Source organism: Chironomus tepperi, unplaced genomic scaffold, assembly GCF_022539635.2.
Source record: "Chironomus tepperi strain 1889 unplaced genomic scaffold, CSIRO-AGI_Ctep_v1 contig_161, whole genome shotgun sequence".
Lineage (NCBI taxonomy): Eukaryota > Metazoa > Arthropoda > Insecta > Diptera > Chironomidae > Chironomus > Chironomus tepperi.
Genome location: NW_027226283.1, coordinates 1,772,275 through 1,787,839, shown reverse-complemented (window position 1 = coordinate 1,787,839; position 15,565 = coordinate 1,772,275). Strand labels below are relative to the sequence as shown.

The following is a 15,565-nucleotide window of genomic DNA, read 5'->3' as shown; positions in this document are numbered from 1 at the left end:
TATACTAATAAGAATTGCAATTAATAATATTCTTAATTTGAACATTTTAGGTATTAAACTCAATAAAAAAACAGATAATTTAAATTTATTTAAAGACAACTGTCTCTTATCGACTTCAAATTCAGAATGAATTATTGTTAAAAAGTCATACTCAAGAAATATTAAGTTTTGCTTTCTAACACAAATGAACAAATTGCACGCTATATTTATGTCACATTTATAACGCCAACGACTTGCAATGCGATTTAAATTTGGTACCGTTGTATGACAATAAAGGCATGAAAAGTTGTAAGTTATTACCGGCATTATCGGTGCTTTTCATGTATCTACATATGTATGTGTATGTATACGCGGAAAATGTATCGTCACTCATATGACTAATTTTAATAGATTAATGAACTGATTTTGGTTCCGACTAATTACTATTATTGTGTATGATAATAAAAAAAATGGAAAGAGAATTAAACTGGAATTGAAGTGGAACAAAAATAAATTTATGAATACATGAGATATAAAATGCTATTGATGTTGTCTATATGCTTTTTTGCTTGTTGGTAATCCTTCCTTTTTGAAATACATGACTTTTTATAAACACTCAGGTTTCCAATCCATTGCAAATTTACAAAAAAAAAATAAAAAAATTAAGGTATTGTAGCTTCACATTTGAGAACAAAAAATCCCAGCGGGATTAATCGAAGGAATCGAGTATATTTATGCGATTCAAAGATACACTCATGTATCGAACATAATTTGAGTTTATAATCGTAACTTATCGTACAAGCATATATGAATTCGACAAGAGAAATCTTGGATGTCGTATTCAAGTGGATAAATGTTATAAAGGTCAAAATTTTTTCCTTGATAATAATAAATAAATTAAGTCCAATGAATATCATAATTAAATATTAAACACGCTTTTCTTTGAAATTACTTTATAATGGAAAATTATATCCGACTTTATTTTCTATTGTCCTGTCACTTGTTGATATGCTTCATATATTACAATAATAATAATTTTTCTCGGTCATATGGATGTTCTTTCCAATGAAATGCGATATATAAGAAAGAATAAAAAATATTAACCAATTAATTCAATAATTAATTTTTATTAGATTTAAATTGATATTTAGTCTATATGATGCCCTTACTGTTTTTCTACCTTGGTGGTTCGCTGTTTACTTTGCTTTGGTGAGATTTTCGCAGTGTTACCAAATCAGCATGATATCCATATAGGATATCTCTTTAACAACACCAACAACATCGAAACTCCAATGTTGTTCTTTAATTCAATAATTCTTAAGGGGAAACATATAAATTTAAATCTGCATTTTTCTCTCTCCTTTTCTTTCTTTCTGTTCTTCTTTATTCCTTGATACAAAGAGCCACACAGCAGTGCTTCATTTCATAAATGAAATTTAATATGGTTTTTATTCAATATTTATTTCATTATATTATAATATTTATGAAGACACGCGTTTCTCTGCCACACAATTTACATTTAATGTGGTGAGAATTAGTATTTTAAAACCAATAAAAATTTAAATTTTTCAGTCATTTAGTAAATAAATTGTATTAAAACAATATTAAATCGTTTGAGAATCGGTCATTTATTGTGAATTATGAGTTTGAGTTGGAGTTAATATATGTAAGTTTTTCTAATAGGTGAAAAAATATGACTTTTAACAAATATTTGTTTAGCACTAAGTTAGGTATGACTGACTGCGCTTCATAGATTTATTCATATAATAATCGCATTAATTAATTATTTTAAGCAAATATTTGCTCAGCAGGTTTCTTTTTGAAACTCTGAAGTGTTCTTTAGAGTGAGCGTTAAGACAGTTGGTCATAAAACATTTTTAGTCGAAAATACTCAAAATGCCAGGTTGGCATTTTTAAGGTTTTTGCTGAAAATATTGATTCTGGTTTTGAGGCAACAATAAACCCACTTCCGATTATCATCATTTTAGTGTACTAGCTTAGTAAAAATATATTATTAAAGAAAACCTTAGCTTCAATTACACATCCTTTTACGTTTCATAGGTTAAGATTATTGACTGCGCTGTAATCGCTCAACATCGTTCCTTTTTCATCTTGGCAATAGCTCCCTGTTCGTTTATCATTTTAAATTCTTTCCCTCTGCTTTAAAGTGTGTTTATTTTCTTTTTAAAAATCAACATTCCATCGATCTGTATGATTTTATATATTCATAGGTATACCTATGTATATTAACTGAGATTAATTGATTTCAAATTTTAAATTTATACATTTGAATTTTGATTTATTGATTTAGAAAATGAATGTAAAGTATTTAAATTATGCTTTCTTATTTGAAATTTCGGTAGGAAAATATTGGTGCTATAACACTACATCATTTAAATATTCTAGCAATATTTAATAGTAATCGTTTTGGGCTACACAAAATGCTTTTGATTACTGCGAGGCATGCTCATATGTTAATATTCAAATATATATTTTCGTTTAGTTATAGATTCATTTAAATCATGTAATCGACCACCCAAAAAAAGTAATAATGCTAACTTTTTCACGTTTTAGCTGTATGATTGGCATGCTTAGCGTTTCATATATTTTCTTAATATAAAATAAAGATTTAGCAACAATATTTCCAATAAATTGATATTTTATTATAAATCATAAGCCAAGTACAATTTATTATTCGATTTACAAAGCAAAACGGAGAAATATTTCTGATGAACAACAGCCAAATAACACCTACTTAAATTTCAATTTAAATAAAGTTGGCTGTGTAAAAATTTTGTTTTTCGTTTTGTTTAATTCGTGTTCACGTGAAAAAATCAACAAATTTAAGAACTAGATTTACTGTTTTGCAGCTTGCATAAATGTAAATTCTTTCACTGATGACATTTTAAACTTTAAGATTATTCTCAAATTACATTAGTGTATAGTAGTTTTATACAAGCATGTTTAGTAGCAAAATATATTCAAGATATTTAAAAAAGTCAATGTCTTATGTCAAACTTTTAAAATCGCTTAATAAACATGTCATGTCGTTTTTTTTATTAAAGATGAAAATAAGGCGAAAAAAGGAACGAAATAAAATGCAAAAAGATGAGAAAATAACTTGATATTTATGTCAAATATTTTTATCACTATCATGTTTCTTAAAAGTATTTAATATAGAAATTTATGGATGTAAAAAAGGAATAAATATATGAAAAAGAAAAAGATTTCAATGATCGGAAAGGAAGCAGTACAATCAAGAATATACATCTACCTTTATTAATTTCTACTTTCATGCTTTCAAATCTATACATAGACATGTGAATATTAATTGTAATAAATTTTAATCTTCAAATTGTCGAAAGGAAAAAAAAAACAAAATTGAAAGAAAATGAACAACAATTGCCATATAAATTCGTTTTAATTTTCATGCAAATTCTCTTTTAATATTTATTATGAGCCTTTTATATACATTTAATATGCATTTATGAACATCGGCATGATAACTTTTTATTGTTGCGGAGGTGTCGTAATATGTTTTTCGCGCATATCATGCAAACAACCACATTTCAACATACTCAGCGTATTTTTCGCAACCAAAGGTTCATTTATTGATCATTATTGATTATTTCTGATCATGTACATAAATGAACCTACAAGATACCACCAAGAAGAGCTAAATTTTGCAATATTTGTGAAACAAAAAAACATAGTGAATAGCTTGGGTTGCTGGATTCTTTTAAAGTTGAATCACTTTAAATAAAAAAATTAAAAATGAATGAAAATGCGTTGATGTCATTTTAATAATGGAACTGCATTTTTTCTCATTTAATGTTATTATGTGTAAAGGTTTCATTGAAAACACAGAAAACAGCAGGTATCTGTAAATTACTATCAGTCATAATAAATTATAAAAACCATTAATGATGCTCTTAAGGATAAAATTCCAAATAATACAAATGCTTGTTTAAGCTTTTTGAACAAATTTAAATCAAATTAGCATTTATTTTGGAAATTAATAGTTTTTAAACACGCGAGTAATTGATCATAAAAATAGTTAAAACTGAAATTTATGAAGCAGCTCATATAGTCAAAGTTAGCATTAGAACTCATTTGGATAGAAAACTGAATGAAAAATAAGTATAATTTATCATTTAATTTCTTAATCGTCTTTTAATGATATTCAAATAATAACTAGATATAAAAATTAGCATAAAAATGTCATATGACACAATTTAAAATTTTATGTCATTATAATAGATTCTTGTTTAAAGCCACAGTGATTCTTAATGTATAAACAAACTCTAATATAAATTTTTATAAGAGTTAAGGCAAAAACAAATATTTAAATTCCAAAAAGTAAAAAATAAATTCAACTAAAAGCGTAGAAAATGAACAGATATACATATACATAGATTGCATGCAGATGCTGCAATATTGCTCTGTTTATTTATTTAAATTAACATAATTTTTAAATTTTTATTTTATGTTTATGATACGTAGGCTATGACTTCTTTTCGAACAAAAAATTATGACAGAAATATTTGAAATTTTAAAATGACTTTCAAATTAAATAAATTTATTGAAGCTCCAACTCCTGGTTGCTCAAATTGTCTGTAAGTTTGTTGACAACATTTAAAAAAAAGTATTGAAATATTTAATTACACATTTTTAGGTATGTCGACTCAACTGTAAAAACAGCAAACCCTTTGACATTTATTTGTTGCTGTGTATTAAATGAATTAGAATTGCCTAAACAATTTGAATGGACCACAGAAAATGTTCTGGATTGGATAGATGATTTGGGATTTCCTGAATACAAGGAATCATTTCGAGTAAATTATATTGATGGGAAAAAATTGATCCGAATTGATGCTTCTGCGTTGATTAAAATGAATATTAAAAATTTTAATCATATCAAGATAATTACAGAAAGTATTAGACGGATGTACGAAATGGAAATTGAGAAGTTTAAAAGAAGCATTTCACTTCCACTTTTTGAACCATTTGACCTCTACAAATTTCACAAATCTTTCTCAGGATATTCTTATGAAATCATTACAATTTGTGAATATTTAAAAAAGATGAAGCTTCTCAACGTTGTTCCTGAAAAATTAAATCATTTTGAATTACTGCACCATTGGCTCAAGCATATACCTGATTTTCAAAACGTTAGAATTGGACTTTTGAAGCGAGGAAACTTATACCATGTCAAACAAAATTTGGAACCTGTTGATAATATTTCTTATGAATCTAGAGATTTATGCATTTGTGATATGCCACCTTGTGATTGTAAATGGACAGTTGAAGAGTTGAATAATTCACTTAACATCTCTTTATTGCTTGAAAAAGATGCATAATCATCATGCCCATAGATGAATAAAAAACATTTTGAATATTAACAATGTAAAAAAATAAATAAATAAATTAAAAAACAATAATCACACACAATTAAATATAATTTTGATATAATTGAATAATGAGCAAAATGACTTTATGTGAACTTATCAACAATTCAACCAATTGGAAAAGTTTGTGTATGCTCCGCCCAATCGTTCAAAGAAGTTTCATATTCGAACCGTTAAAGCTACTCTTTCTCTAATTTTATCGGCTTCCTATATGAAGGAATCAAATGATTTTTAATATATATGTTAAGGATCATAGTCCACTAACAGGCAAAGAGACGGCTTTTATGTACCGTAGTAGTATTTCTGTTAGCTCTTTACCTGTTTGTGGGTGATGACAATACTATAAATGTTATCTAATTGATTTGAGGCTTGATTTATTCAAGGATGAAATATTTTCGTTTTTTACAGTAATCGTACATCCTGAATCTCTTCAAGTAAAAACGGTGTTGATATAGAAAATTCAGCGTATAAGCATCTGTGTAGTAGAAGAATAAAAATTCATTTTTCTTTTCAATATACATTTAGTATAGGACTTGTTTGACTTCATTTCGTTCGCTACGTTTGGTTAAAAAAATATTTACTCTGAATACTTATACGAATGATCAGTCTTACTTCATGCTTCATTGAGTCAAGTTGGATGATTTTCATCTCGTATACGTTGTAAAATTAATAACAAGAAGGAATATACGCAAAAAAAAAATTAATTTTGAATTTAAAAAAATGGATATAAATTTACCAAGAGACTATAGTTTATCATCTTCGGATATAAGATTAAAAAGTGACATGAATGAGGTTAATAATAATAATAATAATAATACAGTTAGTAAATCAATGAAACTTAATTTTGGTGTGGATAGATTATTATCAAAAAGTGACGATAAATTAATTAAGCAAATAGATGAAATTAAAGATAAAGGAGTGTTTTTAAATTTAGTGCAAAATAATACAGAAACAGAAACAGGAAATAATTATCAAGGTTTAAATTTGTTACACCAACAACTTATCAACACAAATATTAATGGATTATCTAATCAAAATTGCATCCTTAAACCATTTCCACTAAGATTTGGTAAAAATCATAATGGTAGGATATAGAAAAAAAATATATAAATTAATTTATATTATACAAATAGTTCACTTAAAATTTTGATGCATTTAACGAGAATTTGAAAAGTGGCAATCTGGAAAGAATCAATAGTCAGGAAAAGTAAATTTAAACAAATAGCTGGAAATTCGTATGATTTTCTTCTTTTAGAATGTGAACTTTTCCACACATCTGTATACACGAAAAAAGTAATTACTTATTTTCACTTCAACATATTATTGAATAATATAGAAAGAGATTTTTATTGCTACTAGATGAAATTTAAGAGCGATGATGATGTAAACAAACTAAAGTTGTTTTATAAGTTTAAATGAAAATTATATTGTAGTGATGATAGCATGATAACTCAAGATTCGTTCTCAAGAGTATTATTTAAGTACTAATGATCATTATTAAATGATAAAAACAAGAATTCCATTAATCGATTTTTCTTATTTTTTGGATTCAGAGTAGGAAATTCCTTTTTTGTGAAAATGCGTTCAAATTGTTTTTATTGTTTTATTCAAATTAAATTTCTTGTTTAGCTTATCAAGCTAGGATAGAAGTTCTTGAATACGCATAGCAAAGTGCACTTGATTATCAGGTTACTAAGTTATTTTTCATTGCGAAGTTACATAACAGATAATATAAAATTTTACTGGTAATTTCAATTATAAGCCAAAAAATATTCCAAGATGACAAAAATGAAGACCAATTGAACATTAACTTGCCATAAACTAGTTAAACTCCTTTTTATTATTTTATATTTTCTTGGATACATAATTCCAGTAAATTAACTCCATTACTAGCTTGAAATGCTGCTTAGTTCTTCTAACAAAGAAAATATACACCTCATTGGGATGTCAATATTATTCAATTTTTAAGTAGGAAATTCAAATCTCAATTTAAATATATTGTAAAATTGTCAAATATAAAGCTATTCTTAAATTTGATTATTTTCATTGTTAATTAATCACATGATTAGAATTCAAATAAATAAAAATATTTTGAGACACTTTTTGGACCGCGAATTTCCATCAAGCAGTTTGATGCTCAGTCTAATCATTTAAAGACATTTGAGTTTTTAAAAGTTATGAAAACCTTTAAAAAACACTCAAGCAGTATGACTCCATGTTTTGTAATCAATTCGCATAGATTTAATTCTTAAAAAGCCTAATAATTGCAGTGATTAAATTTGATAGATTCAGCAAAAACTTCACATTTATTTTGTTTCGACACGTTTAATATCTGAAATCTTAAACCCCATAAAATATGTGTCAAACAGAGATGAAAATATGTAATTAATTTTTTATAACAATGTATTTAAATGATCCGACGGTATATTTATTTATTGAAATCGGATATACTTCAAACATAGGATACAGTAACAAAATTTGAGTTCAAAAAATGTTATTAATGAGGATAATAAAAAATATCTCTATGCTTAATTAATACGACCAATGAATGAAAACTTAATTGACCTTTCATTAAGCTCGCAACACATTTGATACTAATTTTATAAAGACGCAAGTGTAAAATTCTTAAGTAAGAAAATGCTGAGAGAAAACAGGAACACGTTGACGCATAATCACAAACAATTTAGATTTCTGCTTTTTAATAAAAATCTCTTATTTGAAATGTTTGGAAAATATCAAAATTCCACAACTAGTTATTGAAGATTACTCATGAAACTCACAACTGAAGGTCCATAGTATTCCAAATGGTCAGTTAGTCAAAACTAGTCTAAATGCACGTTTATTTTGAAAGGAATGAAATGAAAAATGAAAAGCTTTTGAAGAAAATTTTAATTATTTGTTTATATTTGATCATGAGTCTTGAAAAGATTTTGGTGGAAAAAATTAAAATGAAAGGCATAAAGAGGTAATATTCGTTTGTTAATTGAGAATAAATATTTGGAAAATTTATTTTTTTTTCTTCTCACGATCAAAAGAAATTTTAAGCGCGAGCTATAAGCGAATAATTCTTATCATTTTTTAAAGACTATTTTAATTTCTACTTAAAATTTTCACGATATACCTATAACTATATCCATGCCAAATGTAATCTAATAATGGCACAGTATAATTTTTGAAATGTTTATTTATATTATTAGCGATATAAATCAAAGAAATTTAAGAACGTAGGAACAGGAAGCAATTAACAACAATAATATACATACATTTTTCATTGAAAATTTATTACAGGATATATGCATCAACCGCCGAGTTATTTTCAATCAAGTCTTAGAAAAGTATCGATGACTGATTTATCAAATTCATCTTCCAATTTCTCTGCCATAAATGTTTATCAAAATATTCTTAGACTACCTTCAATCGCTCAGTTATCACCTAACACAAGTACAGTACAGTATCTTAATCAAAAAATGGTAAAATCAGCATCAGATGCAGATAAAGTTGCAGGGATGATTCCTTCAAATGGAAATGTAAAGAGAAAACGATCATGGTCAAGAGCAGTATTTTCAAATCTACAAAGAAAAGGCTTAGAGCGTCAATTTGAATTTCAAAAATATATAACGAAACCTGATAGAAAAAAATTGGCAGCACGATTAGGATTAAAAGATTCTCAAGTAAAAGTGTGGTTTCAGGTTAGTTTCATGCGCACCCTAATATGCTTGTTGATTTTTATATACTTTATTTGTTCAACTATAGAATCGTCGCATGAAATGGCGTCATTCAACCCGTGGGACTACAATTAATGGAAAAATTGTAAACTCACATGAAAACTCAGATGTAAATGACGATGACGAACAATTTACTAGTAGCGATGAAGAAGATACAGAAATTGATGTTGTTACTGATCATTAGAATATATGATATAGAAAACTGAGAAAATGAATAAAAAATACAAATATACATAATTTATAAACAACGATTTTTGTTTAGAATTTCCTACAAGACATATTCGAGTTGATTGAGAAAATACATTCCATGCTTATTGGATGTGTTTCAACTTTTTTTAATGAGAAAAAAAAGAATTTTGTTTATAAGAACAGTTGTTGAGGGTGTTGAAATTCTCTTCACATTTTCCTCTTTTATTCAACTTTATTATCAATAAATAAGTATAAATTTTATTTTTAATAACAATTGTCAATAAGAACTACTTATAAGTTATAACATTTGAATGAAATATTTTTTTTTTTCAAAAAGAGAAAGAAAGGCTTTGGATTTTTAATGAATGAAATAGATAGAAAAATAATATTGAGATTTTTAAAAACTTAATTAATATTATAGATATACAAATCCTCGAAAATATATTGGTCCTAGTTTAGACTTCAACTGATAATTCTACTCATTTATCCCTTCGTCTTGATTATTTGCTAACGTGATTGTTTTGTTATCAGTCACCCCAGCACTTGTATTGCCTGCATTATTCGGTACTAATCGAGCTGTGAAAACATTTAATGATTTAATTTCTATATTTTAGTACAAATAAAATTTTAAATACCTTGTTGTATCACTTTTAGTGTTTTAATTCCCTGAAAATTTGCTGGAAGTATTATTTGTTGAGTGAATTGGCCTCCCTGTGAACCAGGAGATGGTGTTAATACAACTCTCGCCGTTTGTTGGTTCATATTATTGTTTTTATTAATCATATTCTGTCAAAAGTAAACAAAAATGTTAAACTATTAAAAAACAACAGCTATATATAAGAAATACCTTCAAAACTTTAAGTGTAGATCCCAAAATAATTTGTTGTCCTGATGAATTTGTTACACTCATCTGTTTTCCGTCTTGATTTGTTGACGAAGGACTATGGATTGTCTGATTTTTTCCAGCTGCTAAAACAACTGTTTCTGTTGGTGACTTGACTGAAGATGTACCTTGTTTTTGAGCTTGCATTTGATTCAATGCCTGTACTTTAAGCACTTGATTGCCTAATACAACTGTTTGCTGAGACTAATAAAACATTTTTTATTGATAAAAAGTATTAAATAATTAATTATAATTGTAAGTACCTGATTCATAATATTTCCTTGCATTTTCAATGTTGTTTGGTTTGGATTCAAAATGAAAGTATTATTTTGGGAAGGATTTGCCTGCAAAACTATTCCCTGTCCAGTCTGATTAGTTGAAGTTGAATTCGTGCTTTTTCCTGCAATGATTATCGGAACACCTCCAGTTTTAGTTCCTAAATTTGTTATATATCCTTGAGTATTAATCATCCTATAAAAAATTATGGTTATTTAATTATCATAAATAGATTTAAAAATCCAAATCAAATTAAATTTGACAATTACAACTCACTTGATACCACTGGATGGTTTAAAACCTTTATTGCCTAATGCTTGAACATTAATAAGTTTAGCATTTAGCAATTGTTGTGCAGTTATTGTACCACCTTGTACAATTTTTAATGGTTGCTGTTGAACTGGAGATACTTGATTAGGAGTAGGTGGTGAAGCTTGCATTATAGCTTGATTATTATTATTCGTATGACTAGTTATCAATATATTTTGTGTTGAAGTCAGATTTGTCGATGTATTGGCTTTAGAAGTTGTGATTTTTGTGTTTGGTGATACAATAGTTTTTCCTTTAGAAACCACGGTGTATTGAGGCGAACCAGAAATTTGAAGCACGTTTTGTTGAACTCCTCCAGTATTAGCCAATTTGAATGTTCCAGCGTTCTTCGGCATAATTCCATCTATCAGTTGACGACCGCCTGCAGAAACAACTCGAGCAAATATTGGACTACTTGTTGTTTCTGTTGATATTTTTTGTGCAGTTGTTGTTATTATTTGAGATCCTTGTGAAATTGAGTTTGAAGTTGATTTTAAAATTTTATTCACAATTAATGGAGGAGCAGGCACATCGCTATTCGAACTAACAGCTTTAACCATTTGAGGTTTTAATATCATAGTTTGCTGACTACCATCTTGTTTTAGTTGTCTTAATTGGAAAACAGTTGATTTTGGTGAGCTGAGGTTTGAAGTTGTTACTGATGTTGATGGATGTTGAATCTGGATAAGTGATGTTGGTGTAGAGGATGTTTGAACTGATGAGTTGATTGAGAGCGGAATCTTTTGTGTATTGTTTGTAGAAAATAAAATTTGCTGTCCAGATTTTGCTTTTTGTTGCTGCACAATTACATTTGTTAAAATCTGTTTTTGCTGTGATAGCATAGGAGTTTGATTTCTTGGAAGCGTTATTACTTTTCCACCTTTTTGACTGGCTAGCTGAGGAGATGATGATGCTATTATAAATTTTTGTGACTGTTGTGAAGGAGACATCTTTTCATTATTTGCGCTGACCATTACATAATTCTTTTGCGACATTGTAGTTTTTGCTTGCTGCATCGTCGAAGATTGTATTGCTGAAATCTCATTTGATCTCATCTTGTCTCCATTGGATGGGCTCATAGTTACTACGTAGTTTGAACTATTAGAGGGATTAGACTGGCTGACTATTGAAATTGTTTCATTTTGTCCGATAACTACTGGTTTTCCAATAATTTTTTTGGATCCTAAAACTGTCGTAACTTTCGGTGATTGTGACCTTGCAGTACTTATTGCGCCTTGGATTATATTATTTGTTTGTAATTGTGGCATTTGAGAAGTTGCTTTAAGTATTACTCGGCTTGTTTTATTATCAGCTACTTTCACTATTGGAGTAGTATGTGCATCTAAAGAAGCCTCAACATCAAAAGGCTCTATTGATTTGTCACTGTTAACAGTTTTAATAAATCTCTTTGGTGAAATTTTTAATGGTGGAGGTGATGAATGAACTTGATTAATTTTTTTAGTGTCAAAAGCTGTTAACGCTGGTATTTGCTGCATCATTTCAGACTCTGAATTGATTTTTGAAACTTTGATAGTTGTAGCATTTCCTGTTCCATTGCCTGATGTGTTTGTTGATACCCGAATTATATTTTCCATTGGATTTATTTTTCGGTACACAGTTTTTTTTGGTTTGATATTTCCTTGTTGCTGTTGATATATTCTTTCAAATTCTTCTTCAGAACGATTTCGATGCATATAAACCCATAGCTTTCTTTTATTATCAAATTTAGCTGAAGAATCGTGATTTTCAGAGCTAATTGTATCTAAAGCTGTACTAACAAAAGATCTTATGACATTTTCAGATAAATTTAAAGTTAAAAACTTGCTATATTTTACAAGTTCACATATAGCATCGAATGTGCCTTCCCCATTGGGCAATCTGGCTATTGCATCTCTAACTATGGCAACGGTAGTAATATAATTAGGACGATCAGGTATTAATATATTATTATCTCTTGCTTTTGTTATAACTGATACAGGTAAATGCATATCACGTAATGGACCAACAACACTTTCATATCCATGTTGAGTGTAAATGAAAGGAAAGTATGGATTTTCAAATCTTTTCTGCTCTTGTGCTTGAAACTCAGCAAGTTCTGATTTTGTAGGATTTTGCACTTTCCAAGTCGATCTACAACGATGGTTTGGTGGTGAAATACTCTGCAAGAGGTAATTGCTTTCATTTTTCTCAGGATTTGTCAATATCTTTGTAAATGGTTTTTGTTTCATCGCATTTGATGCCTTAATTCCCATTTCATTTCGTCGACTCAACCAATATTGATTTAAACTAAGCATTCGTGCATCACTATCACGACCAGCTCCTATCCATTGATAAATATTCATTTGTGATTTAAATTCTAAATAAGGTACAAAATGTTGTGGCTGATCTAGAAATTCGCCAGATAAGAAATGAACAGCTGATATTAATAAGCTACCCCATTGTTCAACATCCTTGTACCACGTGTTAGTTAGAGCAACAGGATTTTTTAGCCAAACATTAATTCTTTTACGCAATTCCTCTAATTTAATTCGATGATCAGTGGTAGAGCAAAAAATATCTCTAATCAAACTTAAGAAGCAATTTTGAGTATCTTGAGTCAATTCAGGAGAATATTCAACAACTTCATATTCAGCATTCATTGAAGTATCCTGGACTGTATTTTTCTTTACGATACTATTCTGACTTGAAGATGCATTCTTTGTAATAAATGATGACTTTACGATACCTCCGGCATCTATGATAATTTTTTTACCAGCTCTAGGTTGAACAGTGTCAATGTTTGATCTCTTTCTTTTAAACACATTAGTATTTGCTACTTGTTGTTGTAGTTGATATGGAATTTTCATCTTCTGTTGTTGCTTTTGAACCTTTTGATCAAATTTCATATTTCCTTTAGATTGCATAGAATTTTCATTAGGCTCAATCTTTATAATATTTGCTTTAATCCAATCCTCTTCATCAGTTTCACTTTGTGATCCTAATTTTAGTGGTTTTTCTTGAACATCAACCTTACATAGATTTTTATTTTGTGGTTTTTGAACCTGATTCTTTGCTGCTATTCCTGCTAAGTTGATAGCAGGTTTAGTAGATGTCTCTAGCTTTATTCGAATAGAATCACTTGTTGATGGTTTTTTATTCGAAATTGTATAATTGTTTCCCATTAAAATTTTCTTCGAATTTAAAATGCTTGACCTTGCAATTATATCTTTGAGTTTTATTTCACCTATTTCCATTTCAGCATGATCCTAAAAATCAACGATTAATATAAAGTTACAATAAAAAAAAATATTTTATAGTTACCGGTTCTATGTTTTTCCTCTTTCTATAGTTTTTAAGCATTTGCTTGTATTTTTCGTTGGATATTATCGATTCCGTCATATGATCCCAATTTTTTTCCTTTGTTGATGTTGTGCTAACAATTCTAAAATCGCCTCCAGATTCAACATTATCCTAAAGATCATTAATTAGATTAAAATCTATACTTTATTTTGATTAAATATTTACAAACCTGATCACTAAATTGCTTAATTTGTTTCTTTGTCAATTGCAGATGTGATCTATTTGGAATAGTTTCATCATCTGATAATGAATGATTTAGCTCATCAAAGACTTTAAGGAGCTCTTGAAAATATCTTTTATTTCCACGCATCGCTGCAATCGATGCTGATAGTTTTGAACGTGATAACTTATCATCAGAATTCAAGTGAGGAGCATCTCCAGATGTATAGGCATATCTTAGTTGTTTATCTCGCGATATTACCATTTTTTCAGCCAATAAACTTATTCTTTCACATTCGCGTATACGTTGATCTCTTTCTTCTTCTTTTAAAATACATTTTCGATAATGAGCAATATCTGGACGGTAATTACCATCTTGAAGATTTGCATGAAACTGATCCAGTGGTGTCTGTCCAAAACGAAATATTTTATTTGAAAATAGCAGCTGCACCGTATTTTCCTGCTCTTGTTTCGAGTTTTCAGGGAATTCAGGAAGAAACTTTTTTAAATGCTCTTGCTCTTCATTTGATAATCCATTCCATGTAGATGTTGAGAAAAGTTCATGGAAAATTTGACTATTTTCGCACAAATCTTTTGGAAGCTGTAATTTATGATCTAAAATCTTTGCAATCTCACAATTATCTGGAACAGATTCGCTAAAACTTTCATTTGATGAGAGGATTGTAGCTTCTGAACTTTCAGAGTCTGAAATGTTTTCTTGATCTTGTAGTAAACAATCTGAATTCATATTGATAAATTACTACATTTAAGCGAAATTTCACAAATTCCCTTTCGGATATGCTACACTAAAAGTGAAACTAATACAGATATGCAAACTTTAGTGTTATTTTACAATTTTTTAAAAAATTTATCACTTTGATATAAATTTTTTAGCTACACTTTATATATGTATCGTTCACTATATTCCTTCTTTTTAGACTACAAATTTTCTTTTTCTTTTTCTTTCTTTTAATGAATTCTTCTGATTCAATTATATAATTGAATATTATTCACTTATTATTTTAACCATTCCCATATTTTTTTTCACAGTACACTAAGCTAATCTTTGACAAGATTTTTTAAAGTCTTTTATATTGTTTCCAATTCTCTTCTTTCAATATGCTATACAGTCACAACTAAATTTTTAATGAAGAAAATCAAAAGTATGTGTAGATTAATAATGCTTTCGTAATCTTGAAAATATTTAAATATTTCAATGAATTGTATGTTGTATTTTTCTCGAGAAGGTTTCGATATCGATAGTTTCAATTTTGTCATAGCAACAATCCCCCTTCTTA

At 28.2% G+C, this 15,565-nt stretch overlaps 2 protein-coding genes across 3 annotated transcripts; one reads left to right on the top strand and one right to left on the bottom strand.

The window, feature by feature from the left end:
• Window positions 1-6,124: 6,124 nt before the first annotated feature.
• H2.0 (Homeodomain protein 2.0) lies at window positions 6,125-9,311 on the top strand. Of its 2 annotated transcripts, none has more exons than XM_070637460.1 (3): window positions 6,125-6,456; window positions 8,676-9,076; window positions 9,141-9,311. In XM_070637460.1, the coding sequence occupies exons 1-3, from the start codon at window positions 6,171-6,173 to the stop codon at window positions 9,294-9,296; spliced, it is 843 nt and encodes a 280-aa protein (XP_070493561.1). In that variant the 5' UTR covers window positions 6,125-6,170; the 3' UTR covers window positions 9,297-9,311. The 2 variants fall into 2 exon arrangements, with proteins under 2 accessions (XP_070493561.1, XP_070493560.1); XM_070637459.1 differs by having other exon boundaries at window positions 6,131-6,471.
• A 253-nt stretch (window positions 9,312-9,564) lies between these two features.
• On the bottom strand, window positions 9,565-15,511 carry LOC139088218 (nuclear factor related to kappa-B-binding protein). The gene is made up of 7 exons (XM_070637333.1): window positions 14,278-15,511; window positions 14,070-14,219; window positions 10,737-14,014; window positions 10,448-10,655; window positions 10,149-10,388; window positions 9,937-10,087; window positions 9,565-9,877 (listed from the first exon to the last, which is right to left on the bottom strand). The coding sequence occupies exons 1-7, from the start codon at window positions 15,013-15,015 to the stop codon at window positions 9,777-9,779; spliced, it is 4,866 nt and encodes a 1,621-aa protein (XP_070493434.1). The 5' UTR covers window positions 15,016-15,511; the 3' UTR covers window positions 9,565-9,776.
• Between the last annotated feature and the right edge of the window lie 54 nt (window positions 15,512-15,565).